Here is a 24,510-nt window from a genome sequence, read left to right as displayed (position 1 = left end):
CTGTGTGTGTGTGTGCCGGTGTTGTGTGTGTGTGTTTCAGGGCGACTTAATTAGAGAACTTGGTGCGTTTTATTTATGTGTCTTAACGAGTCGTTTATTTAACCCACCCTCGACCCTCGACCCTCGGAATCGATCTCGAGGCACACAAAAACATTTTCCAAAATTTGTTTATTGTTTTTCTTTGGGGTCCTCCGCACTAATTTGGGAAAAGCGCAGAGAGGAGACTCGAAAAACCGAATTGGAATTCCCCAAAAAAAAAAATGTAAAAAGGAAGAGCAGGCCACAGAGAGAATTGTAAGTAATTTGGTGGCTTGATTTAAATAAAATAACAAACAGAATGAACATTTTCCCCGAAAAGCCAAACATAAATCCCCCCATGAACATGGTTTTTTATTAAAGACAGGATATCGGGACCAAGAATATACTATATATATATATATTTATATGCTAATTCGCGGGGCGTTAATTAGAGAACTCTGAAAACAAGTTGTCTTCTTTGGGAAAGTATTTTTAAGCATGTTCTCGTCTGGCTGTGGGTCGGTTTTTTATTTATTTACTTGGCCGCCGCCGTCGGCAGCAAACAATTTGTAATCGTTGACAAGCTAAATGTTGCAGCTGTGGCACGCTGAAAATGCTTGAAAACAAAAGCATTGCAGATGCAAGTTGCAAGTTGTGCCTTAATTGCAGTTTTGCCAGAAAGAGCGGGATCAGGAACAGGCGTGGGCCCACTAAACATGGCCAGCTTTAATCCATTATTCTTGTTTCCATTGTGTGGGTGTCGGGGAAATTCTTGAATTTCCTTCTAAATTCTAAATTAACATACAGAAAAATATCTCAAAAACTTGTCTTATTTTATAAATTATTCCTAGTTTTATCTGTTAGCCTTTACTCAATATATTTTTCTAAATTCTCATTAGGAAATATTTAAATAATATATTACATTTAATTATTTAAATCACAATACAAACTTTCCTTGATTGCTTTGCTTTTAATAAACATATTTCTTTATTCTTTTTTTATATTCTAAATTTTCACAGAATTATTTGATGATTATTTCCCTAGAATTCAAATATTGTTTCATGTGTATAAATCTGATTCTCTGATCGTTAGCCAAATGTAGTTATTAAAGCCAAGAGTCTTCTAGGTGACAGACGAAATATGAAGACAGCCGAAAGCTGAACATCTTGCAACTTAATTACTTAACTTAATTACTATGCCTAGGGGTTTTGGTAATTTCTTTTAGTGTTTTTTGTTTGGGCGGAAGAATGAGGGATTTCTCAGTATTTCTAAGTATTTCTTCCAGCGAAGAAAGTGCCAACAATTTATGAAAGTTTTTCCCCATTTACAACTGTTTTTCATTGAAAATGTTTATAAATATGATGAGCAAATTCTCGGCTAAAAGGAATTGGGTTAAACAGAAGATCTGTGGAATCAAAATGATATAATAAACAAGTTTTAAGTTGTTGAACGAACTTAATCTGTAGGGAGACTTAAGCTTGGAGGAGAAAAGTTTGCTATACTCCTATTTCGAAGCATAATTTTCTTTTCTTTTAATATATAATATATTTATAATCTTTATAATATAATTTCACGATTCAAAACGACTTCTTCATAGACTAAAGTTATATATATCAAAATACTTATAGTCTTCAATACGTTTGCTAGTTAATTGCTGAGCTCTCTTTGTGTTTTATTTAAAACAAATTCACTTTTGACAAATCACAGGGACCTACATAAAACACAACATAGCACAATACAACACCACACCACATCACACACATCACACACACACCACACACAACATGGCCACAAACACCAAAACAATTTTGCGAGGAAATTGTCAAATTGCAGTGCAAAAACGCAAGAGCATCAACCGCAACCACAATCGCAACAACAACGGCAATTCAAAGGCTCCACCCCAGCATCACTTTCCGCACTTTACCCCCCTTCACACACACACACACACACACACCCTTTTGCTACCCCTCCCCCACCCCTTTGTGGCCAGCACGAATTCAATTCACAATTTTCGGTTACCGAAAATCACTGCTAGGCGAACGCAATCAATCATAAAACGATGAAATGTCGACAACGACTAGTACAGAGCGGGGAAAATGGAAAACTCTCAGCTCAGGCAGGGAACATGGACAAGGAAAAGCTCCAGCTCTAGCCCCCCTCCCAAAAAAAAAAAACAGGACGAGGCAATGGCGGCGCTGAGAATCCATCAGGGGGCTATGGAGTTTATGCCAAGTCAAACGTGAACTTAAAATATTTTTTTAAGAATTAAAAGGTTAGACAGAAAATGTGATCCAATCTTAATAGATTTTAAATAGTTATTAGATAGTAAATTGTGTGGAAATCTAATCCTAAATGAATTAGGAAACAAGCCAGCTCTTTGAGTAAACGATAAAGATGCCATCCTGCCACCGCATAAACATATCCTGCGTATGTCCGTTGAGCAAGGAAAAAGCGTAACGTTTGAATTGGCTTTTGGTCGGTTTGCGTTTGCCTTTGGTCCAGAATGTTTTTTTCGGTTGGTTTTTGGCCATAGTAGCCATCGACCATCGACCACAGAGACCATAGAACAGGGCCAAAGCGAACGCTTTTCAGCCATTTATCAGCAGCTTCCTTGCTCCGGAGCTCCGTCTATTTTTGAGCTGCTAAGCTTGGTCAAATCTGCTCCAGAAGTAGAGAAATCCCCAGCAGCAGCAGCACAAAAAAAAAGAGCGTTCTTTTTGGCAGTTAATTAGAGATGCCAAACGGATGATTCCCGTCAAAGGATTTTCATTTATAGCAAGCAGGAAAACTGTTTTAATTTAAATGCAAAATGGGACAAGGATTCAAGTATTTTCGTTGCCCAATCTCTAGGAATATGACTTTAGTTTTGGTGTGGACTACAAGCCAAGTCGAGCTGAACATATTCTCTCCCATCGAGACCGAGACAGATCCGGATATAGATACCTATACCGATTGTCTTCCAAATGAAATATACACCGATTTGGGGACGTGCGAGAGTGTTTTTGGGGGCCACTTATCAAATTTGAACTTAATTACTGGACTCACCTTTCTCGGATAACACGGCAGCAGCAGCAGCAGCAGCAGCAGCAGCCCGGGGTCCGGCTAATGAACGGTTTTATGCATCGCTTTAAGTCGCATTTGATTGAGCTGGATGGGCATTTTGTAATCGTCAAAGTGAAATTTACATGTGAGACCCGAAAGAGAAGCAAATCTCGAAAATCTGGTGGACCAGCCCATAAATCAAGTTGCATTCGCCCGTCGCAGGTCGTAAGTGTGTCATTAAAATTAATTATCTAGCATTTTTAACACCGCGCCGAACCCTTTTTGCTTTGGGCCTCTAGCGGTGGCCCAGCGTTTTTGGTATCTGGCAGTAGCTTGGCAATTAGCCACACGCCGTGCTTTGAGCTCTGCTTTTTCTAAATATTTGCTTAGCTTTTGTTGACGATTCTACAGCGAACGGTTGTCGTTGTCGTATCCACGGCTCTTTTCCTTTCAATACACTGTGAATAAAAGTAGGATAGACTTTAAGATATACAAATTTGGAATTCAATTCAATTGAAGTTTATAGTTTTTTGTAAAACTAGCTATGAAAACCAGATACACTTAAACATAATCAAAGTAAATTGAAGTTCTTATTTCTTAGTTTTTGGGAAAACTAATTAATTTCCGTTTCCTAAGACTCTTTTTTGTAAGTTTCCGGAATGAAATTATTGTTAATTTTCAGGAAGCTTGATTTACTTTTATTTTGAATAAACTTCCCACTTATTTTCGCAGTGTATGAATGCGACAGTCCTGACTGTGCTCAAATATTTGCGCTGACATAACTTTGTCTGCGGCTGGCATGCGCCATGGGCGCGGGCTATAAAGGGGGTCTAGGTCTGGGTCTGGGTCTGGGTCCATCTCCGCCAGAGTCGCTTTGTCTGCCACTGGCCCAGAGCAATGTGCGAAGATAATTATAACATGTGTGCCCAGCACAGCACCGAACTCTGAACTGCCAGTGGAGTTCTAGCTGGCTATGGAGCTGGAGCTGGAGCTCCTGTCGAATGTGCAGACAGTGGGCCCTCGACGATGGACTTGAAGCTTTGTCTAGCCGCAAGCTGCAACATCAGCAGCAGCAGCAGCAGCAGCAACATCCGTGGCCTTTGCCATTGACAGTTGCTGTCCATGTCTCCTTTTGCCCTGAAACCTCAGCCAGAAGATGCCAACTCAGCAGTAGCCACACTGCTAAAAACCCTGGCAATTCTGATTTTAAGTATTTGAATTGATTTTATATGGGTGTAGTTTTTGTGCCAGTGTAGCCCTATATAACCGCAGCAGTCGCCATCGAATGTCAATAGCAAAACTGTTTGCCAGCAGCATAACATGGCAGCAGGCAACAAAGAATTGAGCAAAGAAATCCAGCTCTTTGCTGATCGAATTGGATGGACCAGATGCTACTCTGTGGGGATGAGGAATCAAATATATATACATATACATATATGTTCCAGCAGGACATTTGCTGAAGGTTTGATGAGCAAACGTAGACAAGTTCATGGGACACAAGGTGTTCTAAGCCATCTTAAAAGGCATATATGTTTCCTATGCCAGAAAAAAAGCAACATAATTCCGCTCTTAATCAGAGATAAGTACCTTTTCCTTTCCTAATTAATAAGACTTCCTTAAGACTCAATTTAAGTTAACTTTTCCTCTGTAAAGATCGATTTTCTGAGGGGTATTTCCCCATCTTAGGTGATTAAGTGATTCAAAACAAATCGGTGCATAAATTATCCAGCCAAAACCCAATGGATGCCCAGCCTCTATAGCCGGGGACCTTGGAACCATCTCTTGGCTTGCCATTTATTTCCATTTATCGCGATAAAGCCATCGAAGGCAGCTCTCTGGCCAGCAGCTGTGCATATCCTGTGACATGTCCGCCCCTAATAACCTCCTGTCTCCTTGTGCTTCCTTCCAGAATGCAACTGCAACAAGCATGCCCGCCAGTGCCGCTTCAACATGGAGATCTTCCGGCTCTCGCAGGGCGTCTCCGGTGGCGTCTGCCAGAATTGCCGCCACTCGACCACGGGTCGCAATTGTCACCAGTGCAAGGAGGGCTTCTACAGGGATCCCACCAAGCCCCTAACCCACAGGAAGGTCTGCAAGGGTAAGTCTAAAAAGATTTCTTTCCACAAACAAAAAATACAAAACAAATAAATTAATATCGATGCAAACTCTCGATCTCGAAGGGATCGCAAAATCGGAAGAGATTAAGGCACAATTTACAATAATTAGCTCGCTGGGGAAGTCCAACTGGGCCATTCTTCTTCTTCTTGACCCCCTTTTAGAGCAACCCCCCAGGGGAGAACCCTTTGCCGTCCCCAGGCGACCTTCGAGTGTGTGTGTGTGTGTGTGTGTTGTTTGTACTGTAATTTATGACCACGATAAATTCACACGTTCCAATCGAAACAACGAAAAGGAAACGCAGCCAAGACGGTAGAAAGCGGGGGGAACTCGACCATGGGATACCGTGTAAATGGAATTGAGTTAAGCCTTGGATTTGGATTTTTTATTTGAAATAGTTATATATAAATTGTGTATATTATGGCAAACAGGAAGGTGGAAGGTTACCTAACTTAAATTTATTTAATTTAAATATATTTATTATTTAGAGCATCAAAAAGTATACTTTTAAAATCTTTAGAGCTCTAAATAAAGCCTTAAAAATAACATTAAATCAAAATAAATAAAGCAAAATAAATATTTATTAAACAAATAATTAAATATCCAAAGATATCGGTATCTAATGACTTTTTGCTATCCCTAGATGCATTATTTCCTATATAATTAAGCGATATATCCTCTCTAAATAACTCTTTTTTAATTTATCACCCAAACCCGATAAATATCCACATTTTCCTGTATGCCCAAATGAATTGTTGCTTTAACAAAAAGCTATATATCCCCTCTTAACTCCCTCTGCACCTGTACTTTCAGTACTTAAACCAGTTTACTTCCTTATAAGATATATTATAACAATCACACAGCAAAAACAACACTCTTACTTCATAGATTTATAGATCGTTTCCTCTATTTATAGAACACACATCGTAGACAACTCACCCAAAAACGCTCTAAAATATCAACAATTTATTGGGCAAGTTTCCATCAGTGAAATCGTAAATATTACTATCCAAAATGGGGTATTAATTTGTAGAGAGACCCGCGGATGTGGGTTATAAATCGGATACACACACTCACAAACACACACAGCTAATACCCTCATCCCCCGACACGAATTTATAGCCGGCAATCATTTTCATTGGCAAACAATCAAATCAGGTGGACCACATGGCTAAAATCTGAACCGAATCGCCCGACTATTTATAGAGGCAACGCGCATACTATATATACTATATGTATATACTATATATACCTTTCGTACATCCCGCTGGGAATTCGCATTCGAAAAATTTATACCTAATTGCAGAGCGTTGAATCGTAAACAAAAACAAAGCGCCGGACATGTGGGAGGGAGGAAGGGGGGTTAGGTGGGTCGTTTGTCATGACTGACCGCCTCTCGGCTGACTAAGCATCATAATTCTCGGACCCGCTCAGCCGGAGCCGTTAAATCCAAATCAAAATCTTATCGATTTTTAATTAATTATCCCCGACAAAGTCGCAGTCGTAAATAAGGCGAGTTGAAACCACTTGCAAATCGCAGAGACAAAAGGCACCGCCGTTGTCGCTCCTGCGACAATTTTTAAGCTTAATCGCGGCATTAAAAAATTTATGCGTTTTCATTTTGACACGCTTTGCAATTTGTTAAGAAAGATTTTTACATGGAGCACAGTTGCCGGCATTGTTTTCAGTTGTTTCGTTTGTCGTCAGAATGTTTTACGTCATGTTTGCCATTTGCCAAATGCTCAACTTGACTGGGAGTCCCCTCTCCCAAAGCACAGCACACACATTTCCCTGCCTTTCCATACTTTCAATTAGTCAACCGAAATTGCTGGGGGGAAAATCTGAGGAAAATCTGGGCACAGACTTTCATCCAGCTGATGTCGCAGGACCTCTATGTGGCCTGCTCTTGATGATTTATTCGTTTCATCTCCAGCATGCACATTTTTCATAACATATATTCATCCTCCCGCAGACTTGGAATAAATTCCAAATAATTTCACATTACTAATGGCATTTTGCCGGAGACAGCCCGTCGGTTTTGGGCTTGATTGAATGTCCAAAAGCATTTCGTAGATTTAAATATACAAATTCAAAATTTATTTAGGCATTTTGGAAAGAGTTTTTCAGGGTATATATAATATAGAAATATACTTTAATGGGTATATATCTAGATATTAAATAATTCTAATTCTTTAAAATAGAAACATATTTGAATGAGTGTATATATATTTATAAAATAATTATAAACACAATTAAATGATTGCCTCAACAATAAATATTCCATTGAAATATTTATTTCTCTTGGCTTCTCAACAGCTTAACAGCCTCTTTTCCCCACCATATATGTTTATAGCTGTATATATATAGTATTTTATGTACCTTTTGCCAATCAAAATTATATTGCACACACACGCTTTATCCCCGCAACCAAAAAGCTCGCATGTCTCGCATTATAATTAACGCCTTAAAGTCATTCCGATTGCCGGTTAGAATGGAAAAGATTAGGCGAGTCCAGAGGAGGGGCAACTTCCGCAAAAGCATGAGTGGTGCACTGAGAGAAATTGGATATAACTAATTGAAAAAAAAATAGATATATATATATATTAAATCAATTATTTAAATGGAAATATATAAAGAATAAGAATATAATGACTACTCTAGTTTCTGTACATTTTTAAGAATTAAAGAAGACTAATTCACACTCTTTTCTTTGTCTGTATTTGTAAAGTGGTAGTTGATTTTGAAGTTGATTTAATTTAAATATTAAAATGATTTACTTGAGCCAGGCCAAGTCGAGTCAAATGGAGCAGCAGACGCTTGCCAAAGCCATAATTCATAGCTCAGACAGGGAGTTAAGGAGGGAATTGGGAACAGGAATAGGAGCTGGCATCCGGATACAGAAACACAGATACAGTTACAACTACAGATACAGATACAGTTCAAGATACAACTACAGATACATCTCCATATACAGATACATGAAAGTGTTGGCAAAGCCATTTGCTCAGTCAATTTCCTTATTTGTGCAAATGTTTCAATGACCGGAAAATTACATATTATTATTTGTCCGATGAGAGAGAGGATCCAGATCCAGGCCCTTAAACGAATCATTATTCATACACTTGTTGTTGGTTGTTCTCGGCTGTCTGTGCAGAGTCCTTTCGATAATTAAAATCCGAAACCCAACGCGCTCTGCAACCCCAAAATGTATGCTCTTGGCCCTTTTGCCTTATTGCCTTGCTTGACATCATTAAATTTGCATGCCACACACACACAACGACAATAATAAAAACAAAAACAGCGCCTGCAAATCGAATTCAGAGTGCCCTGTAAATAATTAATGGGTACATGAATTTTTTGTAAACTCCATTTCGACAGCAACAAATCAAATAGAAGCTTTTTAAATGCTTTAAAAGTCAACTATTGGGGATTTAAAAATTGGACTGTTTATGTTTTCAAACTTTTGTAGTAGTTTTAGAGCAATTAATTGATTTAATTTGAATTTAAAATTGGAAATTTATGGAAGGAATAACTGATTTTACAAATAAAATAGCTTTGACTTGGAAAATTACGTTAAATTTACCAACAAAATAATAATTAAAATATAATATAGTAATAATATTAAAATATAATATAAATTAAAGTAATATTCGGTGAATAGTGAGCGTGAAAGGTAAAACTACTTTAATCTCGAGTTACTTTTCAGTTATAATGTGTCAAAGACTCTTAAAATAATAATTTAAATAAATTTTACAATTGAAGGTCTTTAAAATAATTTAATACTTAACAATTTAATACAGTTCTTTATTAACTAAAACTGATAGATACCCAAAAGGAGTTGCAAGCTCCCACTAAAAACACCTTGAAGTCAAAGAGAACTCAGCTCCATGTGCTCCGAATGGCCAGTGATCTGCCTTCAGACAATTACACAACCAAAATGTCCTTGTTGAGGGCCCATACACTGCCATTATCATATCTTTTCGCTCCATCGGCCACTAATTAGGGTATACAATTGACTGCTGCGCCTTCGACAATTGTTTTCCACTGGCCACTGAGAGCACAAGGCGTGTCATCTGTGACAAAGGACCCCGAGTCCTGTCAATTGGGGGCCTCATAACCGAGAGGGCGAATACAATTAACATTATCCGTAACTAAATACGTGAAATTAAAAGCCATAAAATCCGAAAGTCACGTGCGAAATGTTACAGCAATAACACGACAGCGGGAGCGGCAATTAAAATAATGCCACACACACGTAGCAAAAGTTTCTTTATTGCCCAAAGTTCATGAATGTCCTGGCTGGGAATGAGGGGCGGGAGGGGAGGACATTGCCTTTGAACATCATTAGAATTTCATAAAAATGTGCGTTAGTGCAACTGTGCCGTGGCGGGGACGTTAAAGGTTAAAGGCATACCGAAGGGTGGCAACTTAATTGAAATCCGGAAAATGCATTTATCATAGCCTAAGCCAAGGTGGTTTTTATGAAAAACTAAGCTGGGGAAATATCTATTATCCAGTTCTAGCCTTTGGGCTTCCCCAAAACTCTAAACTAAGCGCCGTGACAAATTTTTGTGCTGGCAAAGCCATAAAAGTTCAGGCCCTAAGCTTAGGCAATTTCCAAACATTTTTTGACACGGCCAAAACAACAACAGCAGCCCAAAAGCCAAACCAAAAAAAAAGGAAAGAAAAAAGAAAATGATAGAAAAGATATGAGATGCGTTCTATATTTTTTTATTCGAGGGGGGAGTTTGTACCACAACGAATCGGAAATGCCCTTGGAATTTCTGTTTATTTGGTAAGACCACAATTCGATTTGCACTCGTTTTGAAATTTGGGAAATTCTGGAATTTAGAGCAGGGAGTTTGGAGCTGTCACAGGTTGATTTATAGTGGAATTTTTGGGTTTTATATAAGGGATAAGGGGTTAGTTTTGTGGAGTTTTTAGTTGTGGGAGAATTTGGTTTAACAAATTGGAAATAGTTTGTACTTTCTTCAGGGTTTTTAATATACTTTTTTAATGTTTAGCAATTAATAAACTATAATTTTTAATTCATTTTTAATTTTATATATATTTATTCTATAAATTTGTATACATTTGCTTCTTAAATATATTTTTTAATAAATTAGATAAATAAATTTCTAAGAAAACGTTGCGATACACTCGCACTTTTCCCTTCTATATTACTTTCGCTGTCCATATATTCTTGTGGCTCAGTGTAGAACCCACCAGAGGAGCGGGGGACCAGCGGCTTGCCTGTGGGCGTGGCCAGCAGACGCCCAATTTGAATTATGACATTTTGCATGCGAGCTGACATTTAAAGCTGTGCAAATTGTTCGAGCGTCAAATTGGCACTGCCATTTCCCACCTCCCATTCCGTGGAAAATCATTTTCCGAAACGTTGCACTTTTGGCCAAAAGTAGCTAGAGTTTGGCAGCCATTTGGCATCGGCATTGCCTACTTTACTGCGCATCGTTTGATTTTCAATAGGCCCATTCAGAGATCCGCCTCAATCTTTAACGCACAATTTGAAGAGCGCGAAAAGTTTGCGCCGGCTTTTCCAACATTTCTTCTTTCCTCCCGCCCCGCCCCCCGCTCACCTGAAACAACTTTGTACATGCAACAAGAAAATTGTAGCAAGACGGCAACTGCCTCATCCTACACCATTTCCATTACCATTTCCATTTCCATCCGGAGTTTTCCCCCCACATTTTTCCCACTTTGCTCATTTGGCGCCGGGGCAAAAGTTGAGCGAACTTTGCGCCAGTTGCAACCGCGATAAAGTTTTTCCCGCTCCGCAGGAGCAAGGGAGCAGGATGAGGAGAGGCCAGGGGGTGGAGAGCAACTTTTCCGGGAGTGTCGCGGCATCGTGCGAAGCCTTTGATTTATTAATAAGAGCCAAGAAAAGTTCCGCCCGCCGGCTCAAGTGTGAAGTGAGCTGAACTGAGCCTGAGCCTGAGCCTGAGCCAGAGCCGAGGAGGAGGCAAAGGTGAATCGCCTTTTAAACCGGTTCGAGGTGCGAGAGGAAAGGCGGCGGGGCCTGCGAGGCTTTCGGGCTAAATCAAATGGCTCATTTAAATTCATGAGCAATTGGTAGATCACTTGGCTGACCCACACCCACTGGCGAGAGTGTGTGTGTGGGCCTTTAATTGAATGTGTAATCCCATTGTTAAGAGAACTTGGTTCACACAAGTCAGATTCGAGACTCGAGTTGAATCAGATTAGAGGTTAAATTCCCATAAGAAATATATTTGAATATATTTATATTATATTATTATTATTTTTATATCAATTTCTGTTTGTTTTAGATCACCTTTTATGGTGATATCCCTCTCCCTTTCCCTTTCTCAAGGAAAATCCGATCACATGGTCTATTTCCTGGAGTAGTGCCTGGAGTATATCCAATTGGATTTCGTCTGGTTAATGTTTCATCTCCTCGCCACCACTCTTGCTGCTCCTCCTCCCCCCTCCTCCTGGTCAGGTGTAATCTCTCACTGCAAATCATCTGATGGCGCGTCCGACTTGGTCTGGAAAATCTTCTTCATAATTCCTCTTCGGCCGAACAAGTCAGTCTGTTGGTCTGTTTGGCTTTCTTTGGAAAATTGCAAGAGTCTTTGTAGGTTTTGTTTTTGCTAATAATAACAAACAGCAGCAGCAGCAGCAACAACAAAGCCTCCTCAACTGTTGGCAGCTGTGCTCTTTATGGCCAACAATTTTTGGCTGCCTTTTTTCGATATCCAGCACTAGGAGAGGCATATAGGAACTTAACCTTATTTAAACCTGTATTTAAATATTTTTAAAGATTTTTTTAGAAGTATTATTAATTAATTACCTAATTTAATTAATTAATTTTCGTTAAGTACACAGTACCCCCCAGTCGAGTCTATTTTTTTTTTTTAATATTTTTTATTCATTTGAGGTCTTCTTTTCCTTGGTTGGTCTAGAAAATTTTGGGGTAATATTTTATGGCAATTGATGGCCAAGAAAGAGACTTTTGCGGTGAATTTATGTAACGCACTTTCCTCCCGGTGGTTAGTACTCAGTACTCAGGAGGAGGAGGAGCAGGGGGAGGAGGAGGCTGCTTGCGCAAAGTTGAAATAAACAATAACAAATTGCGCTTGATTTGCTTTATGATGTTTACACTAGGCCCAGTGCCTCCTCGTTTCCCTCTCTGTGTGTGTAAAAACACTCTCGGAGTGGGTAGTGGGTAGTGGGTGGTGGTTGCTGGGTGCTGGATGTGGGTGGTGTGCTTGTAGTGTGTGCCTAATTAATTTTTTGTTGGAGAGGAGAGCCCAAAGAGCCAAGCTAAATAAATACTAAGTGCAAATGAATTTTAAGGCTACCTGGAAATGGTAATGGAAAATGGGAAGTGGAAAATGGCCAGCATATGTCGAAGTTGAGAGCTGACCTGTTCGTTTTTATATAAACAAATGAGAGTCATACAGCAGAATAGTTGATTTTTGAAATATAACAAGAAAGGAAGCTAACTTCGGCACGCCGAAGTTTTTATACCCTTGCAGATTGGTTTCGATGTTTATATTATAGATTTAAATGCTGAAAACACTCACAAAACAGAGTTTCATTACATTTTACCTATACTTATTATGTTTACAGTTTGACAGTTACAGTTTTACATTCCCAGCTTTACATATTTTATACATTTGCCGATCGCTTCTATGGCAGCTATATGATATAGTTGTCCGATTTTTATAAAATTTATACCAAAATTCTAGAATAATAAAAAAAGCTTATAACTTAAAGTAGATGAAAATACGTTGAAAAACAACGAAGTTATAATTTTTTTTCGATTAATTTCCCGATCGTTCCTATGGCAGCTATAAGATATAGTCGTCCGATTTTCATAAAATTTTTACCAAAATTCTTAAATAATATAGAGTGGCCATATCTAAAAAATGGTGCAAAAATGTTGAAAAACAGCAAAGTTATAATTTTTTTTCTAAAAATATATCGAACATTTGTATGGCAGCTATATGATATAGTCGTCCGATCCGGCCCGTTCCGACATATATAGCAGTGAGAGCATATAGAAGACTATATGCAAAGTTTCATTCAGATAGCTTTAAAACTGAGGGACTAGTTTGCGTAGAAACAGACAGACGGACAGATGGACAGACGGACAGACGGACAGACGGACAGACGGACAGACGGACAGACGGACAGACGGACATGGCTAGATCGACTCGGCTGTTGATGCTGATCAAGAATATATATACTTTATAGGGTCGGAAAGGTCTCCTTCACTGCGTTGCAAACTTCTGACTGAAATTATAATACCCTGCAAGGGTATAAAAATAAAATAGGGTATGAAAATATAATTAAAAATGTAAATTTACCTGCCCAAATGAGGTAATTGCAAAGTATTCGTGTCAAGTCCCTGAATGAGTGAACAATGACATTAAATTACACCTTTGTACCTTAATCAATCATAATTATTAACATAAATAAGGTTAAAGAAGCACAAATATAAAGCTTTCTTTAAAAAAATAGTATAAACTAGTAAATAAGAGGGCTCATTTCGATCTAAATAAACCTGCAAAAACGGTATAGTAAATCGAATAACAAAAATTACCCAGACCTGATCTTGATTCACGCCGAGTAGTAAGTGATTCATCTGTGTCATTAGGAGCTCTCATTCATTACAAAAAAAACCCTGACCTGAATCCATCTGGATAAGCCAGCGGTAGTGGGCTCTGTTCCTTTGTCCAAAACGAAACTGGGTCGCTGTGGGTTACTCCACCATCTCATCCTCCAGCTCCAAGCACTAAGAGGAGGAGCTGACGAAAGGCTTCCCCGGAACGAGCCTGAATCAGAACGGGAGAGATCGGTGCCCTCCTTAATTAAATAGAAATGCAAATGGACCGTGGATTCGCCACTATTCGAAAATGAAGCTACTCAAAGAGTGGCATGGTTTCTGTTTCTCTCTCTCTGTTGCCTCGTTATAATGAAAATTCATAATCTTTAGCTGGCATTAAAAAAATGCAAAAAAAAATCTCCCAATGGAAAATGAGAGGGAAATCCAGACCCAGAGCATATGGGGTCCGGATGCGAAATACACGGGGATATGCCAATCCACTGATATGGGATGCGTAATGAACTCGTTCACGTTCCCAACTCACCCACTACCTCTGCTTCTGCCCCTGCCCCTGCCTCTGACCGCCTGCCTGATGCTTTTTCTGGCTTGGTTATTTTAACAATATCCCGAGAGCTGAAAGTCCCATGTCCCATATCCCATATCCTCGGCCACATCCCATGGCTGGATGGTCCGCTGTTCGCAGATAGCGCGTCGCACAACTCGCATATTGTTGTCGTACTCGTACTCGAATTGCTGGACCCCAAAGTCCCCTCCGACCCAATAGCCAGTATGTCGCACAGTGACCAAAGATTTTCACAAAAATCACTTTTGTTTATGTGCAATTTTCTCATGAAATGGATTTACAGAAGCCAGGAATTAAATTTATTATTGTAAAAGTGGTAAAAGCATTAAGCCAAGGCATTTGAGCCAAGGAATTTTAATTTTTTTTATGCAAAACCTGCCTATAATAGCTACGAAATACGTTTCAAAGAACTTTGGCTATTCCATATGTTGCTATATGCATTGTTGCTAGGTAAATGTTGCCAGGAACATGCTGAGCAAACGGAGCAACTTTGCTGCTTCAGCAACATAATTGTTGCCGAAGCTGAGCAACTTTGCTGCTTTAGCAACATAATTGTTGCCCCAGTTGAGCATGCTTATAACTTGTACTTAAATCTTTTGTATATAATAATTAATATCTTTAATTTATTTATAATTTTTTACTGATTTATTAGTACGTTTTTTACGTTTAAAAGAACTCATTAAATTAATATTAGCATCATCCATTGCAATGTCGCTAAGTAAATATTTCCAGGAACATGTTGAGCAACATTAGCAGCCTTGTTGCTTCAGCAACATTAGCAGCCTTCTAGCTTCATCAACATGAATGTTGCTTACAACCTTTGCTTATTATTACAAATAATTTATTTATACTATTATTTTGTTAATTTATTTTCGAGTTTACTATTTTGTAAATATTATTTTACAACATTTTATGGATTTATTTCCATTCGACACACTGTGCTCTTCGGCACACTCTGTGTTCTGGTGGAGGCCCTGCAGGCAACAATGGACACACCAAATTGTTGCTCGTGTTGCTGTTGTTGCAAGTTATTGTTGTCTGTTGCTGTTGTCATGGCTGCTACTGCTGTTGTTGCTGTTATTATTGCTGTTGTTGTTATCATCCGGATGTGTCACTGTGTGCATATAAATCGCATTTAATTTATTGTAAATCGGATTAAATTACCAAATGTTGCACGCACGCACGAAGCGAACACTGAATGGTTGCGGGGCGAGGTAGTGGGAGTGAGATGTCCAGAGGGGTGAGAACAAGATGAAGTGCAGGCCTAGTTAACCCATTAATAACTGATGGCCATAAGGGGTCCCACAGGACTCTGGGAAGCTTAAAAAGGGACACTGAAAGGGTAAATTAAATAAGATATATCGGAAAATATTCCATTCTATCGATTTTATATTAAATTTTAATTAATTAAGTTTCTTACTTAGATTTATCAATTTAATATAGAATTTTTAACGTAAAATTCTTTACTTACTTCGTTTAAAAGTTAAGTTAATCCATGAAGCTCAGAAACATTGAAACTAATCGATTTAATATCGATTTTTTTCAAATAAAAATCATCCAACAATCAGTTACATATCAGATTTATTGATTTCGAAGGTCCTAAGTCAAAGTTCACATTAAATTCTTGTTGATTTCCCATAACAAAAGGGTTAAGTGCATTGTGTCTGTCCATTCATAGCTTGACAAGCACCTTTAACTACTGGGAACATAACCCACAGCTGTGCCACTTGCCACACCCACCTGCCAGCCCAGCAACACACAAATGAAATGCTTAAATATGCAACAGCTTTTGGCCAAGAGTCAGCGCGCAAGGACCCATTAAATGTGGCCAAAAGCGGCTTATTAACTAAACAACCCAGGGGGAGCAAGGCGGGGCGAACCGCAAAGTCCCCTGTAACACAGACACATTTATACATACACATACAACTTGAATAAGAACCCGAAATTAAGGACAAGAATGGCATACAAGTGGAAATAAAGGATAAAGTTCCATTCTCTCTCATTCTTATTTTGCCTTCCGGTGCGCTTTTTGCTCATATATATTTTTTTATATATATATTCATGCCTCGGAAAGGGGCGAATACTGGGCAATGGGCCCCATTTGCACTCTCATTTGCAATTAACCGTGCGCGGACGGACAATGGATCTGTTAATGCACATTTCCACGGCTCATAAACGGTCAGGACGGGTGGAAATCACGGGTGGTGGCCGGGAAAATTCAAAACTTGAAAGACTTTAAGTAAAACTCAAGTGGGCTGCATCCAGCAGATTGGCAATTGGCGATTCTGGCTGCGATTCTGGCGGCGATTCTGGCGGCGATTCCGGTCCCGGTCTTTGAAGTGCCGGACCGCGTCCATTAAGCTCTCAGCACGCTCCGAAAAGCTGCCAACAGGCAGCATCTGCATCGTGTCCCTCGATCGCAGCTATATTATATAGAGTATGTAGTATTCCCCGGCTAATTGCCTATGCTCTTTTTCTCTCTGTGTTGCAGCCTGCGAGTGCCATCCGATCGGATCATCTGGCAAGATCTGCAATAGCACCAGCGGTCAATGTCCCTGCAAGGACGGCGTCACCGGGCTGACCTGCAACCGCTGTGCCCGCGGCTACCAGCAGAGTCGCTCCCACATTGCCCCCTGCATCAGTGAGTAAAAACTCAATAAATATTATATTTTTTCTTTTTATTTTATATATATATTAAATATATTTTTCTATCACAGAGCAACCGCCGCGCATGATCAACATGCTGGACACCCAGAACACCGCTCCGGAGCCGGATGAGCCTGAGTCTGTGGCTGCCAATGGTGGTGGCGGCGTCGCCTCTGGAATGGCCGCCCAGTCGCAGTACTATCGCACGGAGGGCGGCAGGGGTAAGTAAGTGCTCCTCTCATATCCATATCTGTTGTGTTTTTTGTGTGTGTGCTAACCGAGCATCCTTCTCCGCATCCTGCCAACCCAAGCCTTCCCACCAGCCAACATGCTGTTGTTTATCGATGATTACAGTACTTGGTCCCCTTAAAAGGAGCTGCATTATTTTTATATATATTTGTTTTATATTTTGAAGATATTTTTATCGATTATTGCTAAGAAATCTTTTGCAATCCTACAGATATCTTTATATATAGGATTTAAATGTAGGAAAAATGTTTTTCAAGAGGTGTGATGTATTAAAAATTATATAGCGCTTAATATCATATAGAAGATATAGTAAATATTGACTTATCGTATTTTAAATATCGAAAACTATCGCATTTAATTTATGAATATCGAAAGTATCCAAAAAAACCCAAACAATTTAGTCAAATATTGATACATCACCGATGTATCAACAGTTAATATTACGAATAATTTATTAAATCAATTCTAATATTAAAAATAAGTTATTACATCGATTTATCCTTGATGTGATCGACCTATCGATAGATATCCCTAGTATTTCTCCGTGTCTGAGGCAATCCTTAGCGACTCCCCACTGTCCGCATCCTGAAGAGAGAAGAACAAGCACGATAGTGCCGAAAGGAGGACGCGCAAAGTTTGCCGCGGCGCTTGGCTCGCCTTTGTAATCCTTTCAAATGGGCGAGAAAACACAAATCCGCTAAAGTGCAGGCGGTTGTCGGTCAGGAAAGGAGTCCCCCAGAAGAAGCGTACTAACAGAGAGTGCTCAGGGTAGACAGAGAAAGGGATACACGGGCACTTAACAGACAACGCAAATGTTTGCACGCAACTTTTAGTTACAGTTGCAAAGGAGGTACAGTGGGCCCTCGGAGGGGGAGGAGAGAATGAGATGCAACAAGCTAACAAAATGCGCCACGCAGCATAAATCATACTAAGCCCAGTTCCACCTCTCTATCTCTTTCCCTGGTCCCCCTCTCTCTCTCTCATTCTAAGGTGGCGCGTGCTCGTGCTAAAAGCAAAACAAACTTTCCACTAAAATACCAGAAAAAAACTGCAAGAACTAACATAAAGAGCTGAGTGCCTCGACTATGAGATACCATATACTAAATGGATTATCGTGACCAAAATTTTACGATATCTTCACAATATCCTTAGGACATGTTCATGATACCTTTAGGATATCTTTATGATATCTTTAGGATATCTTCATGAAATCTTTAGGATATCTTCATGACATCTTTAGGATATCTTCATAATATCTACACGATCTCTAAATGATATCTTCATATTATCTACATGATATTTTCATGTTATCAACATGATATCTTCATGATAGCTAAATATTCTCCTCTTAATATCTTTCCATCTTGATTTATCCCAAGTTCCATCATACCCTTGAGCCCAACAAAGCTACAGGGTAGATCAGCAACAACAACAGTGGCAAAAAACAACAGGGAATGCCCCCCAACAGAAATATACATAAAAAGAATAGGAGCCGGGGTGAAAAAGCATAGAATGACAGAAGAGAACAGGCGAAACTTGGCAAAGCAAACGTATTAAAAAAGTTTTTTATTTAATTTCCCATGAATAAGCTGCAGCGCCGGCCGCCAGCCGCTTTTTTTGGCCCCACTGTGCCCAAGTACAGTGTGCACTCACACCGCCGCCACTGCCGCTAATTGCTCCCGACTATTTGCCCAAGGCATTAGGCAAAGTCAGCGCAGGATAACCAACTGGTTATCCCCAGAGTGGGGCCGGGGGAGGGGCAAGGACACTCAATGCAGCTACATCTGCAAGTGGAAGCACAATGACAAATTGACTGGACAGCCACAGGATGTGTAAGCGCCAAGACAATCATAATAGAGTCACATTGTTGGCGTTAAGTGACCAGCGAAATGGGGAAAATATCGAAAATTTTTGGTCTTAAAGGTGTAAGGTTCTTCAAAGTCATATCATTTAACCTTTCTACATTTATTTTATTTAATTCTTATTAAAAACTATTATTTGTAATAATAAAATCCACATAAAGAGGTCCCTGTATTAGCTAAAAGCACTCATAATCCTATTTATCCTTTATGGTATCTTCACAAAGAAATCTTAACTCCTGGTAAAAGTTTCTGAAATGCATCAAAAGCCATTAAAATTGCAATATGAATAGCTGCCAGACGCCTTCTGGGTGCCTAACATGGTATCAATTCCCTGCTGCAATTGTTGCACATCAAGTTGCTCCTGCTGCAGGACCAAATATGCCAGTCCCCATTGCTATTCGTCATGGCCCAAAATGCAAATCCAGATGGGCATAAAGCGGCAATGGGGGCGGAGAGGGTTCCCTCTTAAATTTATTTGTCAACGGCAAAGAAAAGTGCAAGTTGGTAAAAGTTGTCGGCGAAAAGTTTGCCATTTCGTGTAACCAAGAAGCGAGTTAGGCAAATGGACGGCTAGCACAGGACGCGCAAAAGTTCGTCCTTTGCAATTCATTGCCACGCCACAACAGCCTCATGAGCGCCGCCACTGCCGCCCGGCATCATCAGCATGAATGTTAATTATGAATTTCTAATTTGATAATCTTATTAAATTAATTTAAAATTCTGTTCGAGTTTGAGTTAATTTAAAGTTTAGTTTCCCCTCCTGCCGAGGGTCAGTTTTAATGTCATGTTAATTTGATGACTGGCAAATTGATGAAAGATTTATTTTCGGCACTCAGTTTGCCAAAGCTAAAGTGCCAATCAAAGTTCAGGGCATACCATATATTATATATTTTCTATATGACCCATATAAATCACTTCAGAAGGGATTCTCAGGCCATGACTCAGACAGGGAACGCAGGGCTTTATTTTTGGCACCCATTCGGGGCGTGGCCAATGATCTTTAAATGACGGCATTAAATATCGCTTGTCAGGTGAGGAAAATGCACCAAAAATAGACATATTCGTTTAGAGTTTTTCCTTTAATCTCCATTTGTCGATTCAATCGATCCGTTCGATTCGTTTAATATAAATGTTTATGCCTTCAATTGTGTCACGTTTCCTGTGACATTGCGATCGCAGAACAACAATGCAAGTTGCCATTCGCAGCCAAAAGAAAAAAACATGCGAAAATGTAAAAAATAAAATAAAAAAACAAACAAACAAAACATTGCAAAAATACAGAGATTTCTTGGCTAATTTTAGTTGGCACAAAAGGCGGCCCAAGGCACGAAGGCAATATACACAGAGAGAATAAGTCTGGAAATGTAGCTTGTAAAAATAATTTAGGGTGTCTAAGTTTTAAATTAAGATTTTCTGTAGCCATAAATAATATTTCCAAATATTTTTAATTAATTTAAAGTTTACTGTGGCTGCTACATTAATAATTATGTTATAAAAAACCCTAAAAAATGTGTTAAAATTGGATTAAAAAACTAAATTCGATACCCTAAAAATAAAAACCCATTTGCTTACTTATAAACACCTTCTAAAAGTTTAAAAAAAACTGTAAAATATTAAATTTATATTGCAAAATAAAATTAAATTTACACCAAATTCTATATATTTTAGACAAATTTTTAAGGGTTTCAAAAACTGTAGACTTTTACATTTAAAATTTTTATTTAAGCATTTTCTGCTCCCAAGGGCTTTTTACTTTTTCATAAATAAATTTGTTATATCCTTTTTAAAATTAAAAGTTAATTTAGTATATTTTAATATGAAGAAATACCTTTTATATTAAATCAATAAACATGTAAGAAAGTAACCCAATTTCTTGCTGTGCAGGGGGGCAAATCTCAAGAGGAGGGGTAAGGCTCCCTTAATGCAAAATTGATCGAGCAAATGCTGCTGTTTCTGGCGCTGTTCCTGCTAATTGGCATTGGCCATAAAGACATAAATTTTGCAATTAAATTGTGAACACAAGAGTGGAATGCCCCAGGCGAAGGACAAGGGCGAACCGGGCATAGGGAACAGGGAACAGTATTTATGGCTCGGACCAGTTAACCCCTAACTTTCAGCACCCAGCTCATCATTTCATCTATAAAATTTCACAAACTGCAACTTCCAAACTAATCCATTTACACATCCTTTCATTCGTCCTTTTCAGAATGCGGCAAATGCAAAGTAAGCACCAAAAGGTTAAACCTAAACAAGTTCTGCAAAAGAGATTACGGTAAATATTCTTAGAATCTACTTAATAATAATTTTTAAATTTAATTTCAAATGATTTCTTGGCAGCAATAATGGCCAAAGTAATTGGTCGCGATACGAGCAGCGAGGCGGCCAGCAGGGAGGCCCAGCGCCGCGCAATGGATCCCGACGCGGCGGCGGATTACGAAATGGACCAGGAACAGCCCGGGGGGACCGTTCAGAGTCCGGCGGAGTACGAGTTCCAGTCGACAGATCCCAGCTATCCCAGCAGCGGCAGCGAAACGGCGCGCTACGATCTGCAGATCCAGGCCGTGTTCAAGCGAAGCAGGCCAGGCAGCAGCGTCAGCGGGGCGGGGATAGGGATCGGGAGCGGAACCGGAACAGGAAGCGGGAGCAGGAGCAGGAGCAGCGTGTATGGAATGCCGAGTACAATGCTAAAACGCGGTCCTATGACCTGGATCATACCGACTAAGAGCCTGGAGTGTCGCTGCCCCAAGATCAGAGTTAACAGGTGGGTTTCCCTTGAGGATCCCCTTTTGCATAACCTTAACTATATATATTTTACTTTTCCTGCAGATCCTATTTGATCCTGGGACGGGATTCGGAGGCGCCACCGGGCTACCTGGGCATTGGGCCGCATTCAATAGTTATCGAATGGAAGGAGGACTGGTATCGGCGGATGAAGCGCCTCCAGCGCAGGGCGCGCACCTGTGCGTAATCCCCCCTAGAGAATTAACCAAACCAGACTAGACTCTAGGCCTAAGGATTAACGGAAGGATTACGGGGCGCAGGAGAAGGCCATCATATACCTTTTTTTTTCGTTTTTTTTATGTCGCCCTTCGAACTAACCGATTTTGTAGCAGCTTAAGATCAAACTAGCGGTATTTAATTTATTTAATTAACTTTAATTGTTACCAATCAATCGAAGCAATCACTCACACACACACACGAAAGTATCTATATATGTAATCTATGTAATCTATATATACGAATTGTATTATTCACTAGGATTAAGACTCCCGTCAGCCCAGTTTAAGAGAGAAACCCAACAAGGACTTTCAAAGGGAATAAGATGAGATTACTCATCCGAAATGTCCTTGAACTTACGTACTAGAACAGCCCTGAGCAATAATTTAATTGTAAGGAGAACACTTGAAAGCATGCACGACTCGCAGAAATAAATAGATATTGTACAGAGAACAGGCACAATTTTATTTTAAAACTTTAAAATAAATAAAACACTCAATTGTGCTGGGGATTTTATTGTTAACTTATGCCGTAGAAAATCCTGTAAAATTTTGGTATTAAAAATAATGGCTTTGTGTATCTTTCTTATTCTCATCCTATAGCTATATTTTGGAAAACTCTGCTCCTGGTACGGCACCAATTTCGGGAGTCCTTTTTAGGTTGTATCTGGGAAGACATCGGGACTTTCCAGCATGAAGGGATCAACCGACATATTGTCACCGAGATCCACCGAGAAGAATTGGCTCTTGACGTGGACCTTGGTTAGAAAGGACTTGGGATCGACTATCAGAGTGTTTAGGTCCAGGTCTGTTGAAGACCCGGCCTCCGGATCCATTGGCTTCTTCGATTCCTTGAGCTGCGCGTTCTGTTTGTGTCTAGCGGCTGTCTCCAGTCCCTTCAACTGCACCCACTCCGCCTTAAGAATGTCCAGGCGTTTCTGCTCCTCCTCCATGAGTTTGCATGTGGCAGGGGCAGAGTGTTTGGGTTTGGTTTTATTATCCTTGGACCTTTTTCGCAGATCCTTGAAGTTTTTGGCTTGGAAACGTGCAATCCGCATGTGGTAGGCGGGACGGGACTGGAGATTCCCGCGGCTGGGATCATTCGTGGACTTGGAACCCGCCGGCATCCTGGAGATCCTTACATCCAGGTTTCTGTGCTGCTCCTGGCCCAAAGGCTTCTTCACTACCTTGCCCTTGGCTGGCACGGCGGGCTTCTTTAACCTTTTACGAATCTCATAGGCCAGCTCCTTAGTGCCCCGCTTCTCGACACGATCGCTGATCCGCCGGCTTTGAAGCCTGATCTGCGATTCACGCACCATCTTCTCAATGTTTCTGGTCACCACCGAGTCCCTCACATCCATCCAGGCCATCATGTGAGGACTCGGTTTGCTTTTACTCGCCTGGGATCCCAGGACCTTAACCAGCTGCTCATCCCTCCTCCGCTTCTGGCCACTAAAGGACAAGCCCCGTTTTGGTTTAATCGAACTGTTTAGTTTTCGCACCACAGGATGCATCTTCACAACAACAGCTGTGGGGGAAGCAGGGTCTTGGCATTCGTTCATTTTTAGGGCTAAAATTAAGTTTTACCAACCAGTTGGACGTTTGTGGGATCTGGCCGGACGGGGTGCCGTTGAATTGGTCTTTTCCGGGAGCCTGGGCACTTTCCGTGAACCATTAAACTCCTTGATGTTCGAGGAGCTGCCAATCGGGCGACTGTCGTCTATCGAAGCGGGTTAAAGACACTTTTTCCAAACGAAACGATGAGAATACAATAAACTTTACCCATGTGCTGATACTTTTTGCTGAGAGACCACGAATTTAGCAGTTTTTTAAACCAATTCAACCGAAATGTGTGTGCCATGGCTGCAACCGGTCAGTTTTCCAAGTCCAAAGCCAGATAAGGGAGAAAGAAATAACAAATTTTGAGGCCAAGTTCAACACATAATTTACAAATCTGAATTTAGCGAACTGATGAAAGACCAACGGCCTGCCCCATGATAGAATTATACCTTGTGTTATATATACCTTGTATAATTCTATCATGGCCTGCCCTGCCGAACTTGAACTCTTCAATATTTTAAAAATTGGAATTGTTTGGGGAAAAATCTAATTATTTTGAAAGCGAAATCTTAATTTTTGATTATTTTTTTAATACCTACCTGATTTTTGTTTAAATACCTACCTATAATTATATATAATTTTAGGATCGGCAGACATGAAGCTGGAGGAGCGACCAGCTGGGATGACAGACCTCAACCCGATGGCAGTAGAGGACGGTGATCGGATCTCAGCTCCGGACTAGTTGAAACCTTGCAGCAGACGTAAATAATTAAAATATTTATAAATAAAATTTAAAGATGTAAATGTAATTGAAGGAACACACAAATATGAATCAATAAAAGAAGGTGA

The 24,510-nt window shown here is 39.9% G+C and overlaps 2 protein-coding genes across 3 annotated transcripts in view; one reads left to right on the top strand and one right to left on the bottom strand.

Moving 5' to 3' along the window:
- NetA (Netrin-A) overlaps positions 1–22,625 on the top strand; it is a 42,627-nt gene extending 20,002 nt beyond the window's left edge. The window contains exons 3-8 of one of the 2 annotated variants that reach the window (XM_017162690.3): positions 4,970–5,158; positions 16,840–16,989; positions 17,066–17,215; positions 21,312–21,377; positions 21,443–21,866; positions 21,932–22,625. In XM_017162690.3, the coding sequence (XP_017018179.1) occupies positions 4,970–5,158; positions 16,840–16,989; positions 17,066–17,215; positions 21,312–21,377; positions 21,443–21,866; positions 21,932–22,073 (1,121 nt within the window). In that variant the 3' untranslated portion in view covers positions 22,074–22,625. Of the gene's footprint in view, positions 1–4,969; positions 5,159–16,839; positions 16,990–17,065; positions 17,220–21,311; positions 21,378–21,442; positions 21,867–21,931 lie in introns of both variants that reach the window. The other variant, XM_017162692.3, reaches the window with a different exon arrangement.
- On the bottom strand, positions 22,602–24,115 carry LOC108071802 (uncharacterized). The gene is made up of 3 exons (XM_017162693.3): positions 23,884–24,115; positions 23,693–23,821; positions 22,602–23,629 (listed from the first exon to the last, which is right to left on the bottom strand). Exons 1-3 carry the CDS (start codon positions 23,960–23,962, stop codon positions 22,758–22,760), a joined length of 1,080 nt encoding a protein of 359 aa, XP_017018182.1. The 5' UTR covers positions 23,963–24,115; the 3' UTR covers positions 22,602–22,757.
- Positions 24,116–24,510: the final 395 nt, after the last annotated feature.

The sequence above is a fragment of the Drosophila kikkawai genome, chromosome X (genome assembly GCF_030179895.1).
Source record: "Drosophila kikkawai strain 14028-0561.14 chromosome X, DkikHiC1v2, whole genome shotgun sequence".
NCBI classification, from domain to species: domain Eukaryota; kingdom Metazoa; phylum Arthropoda; class Insecta; order Diptera; family Drosophilidae; genus Drosophila; species Drosophila kikkawai.
This window is presented reverse-complemented; position numbering and strand designations above follow the sequence as displayed.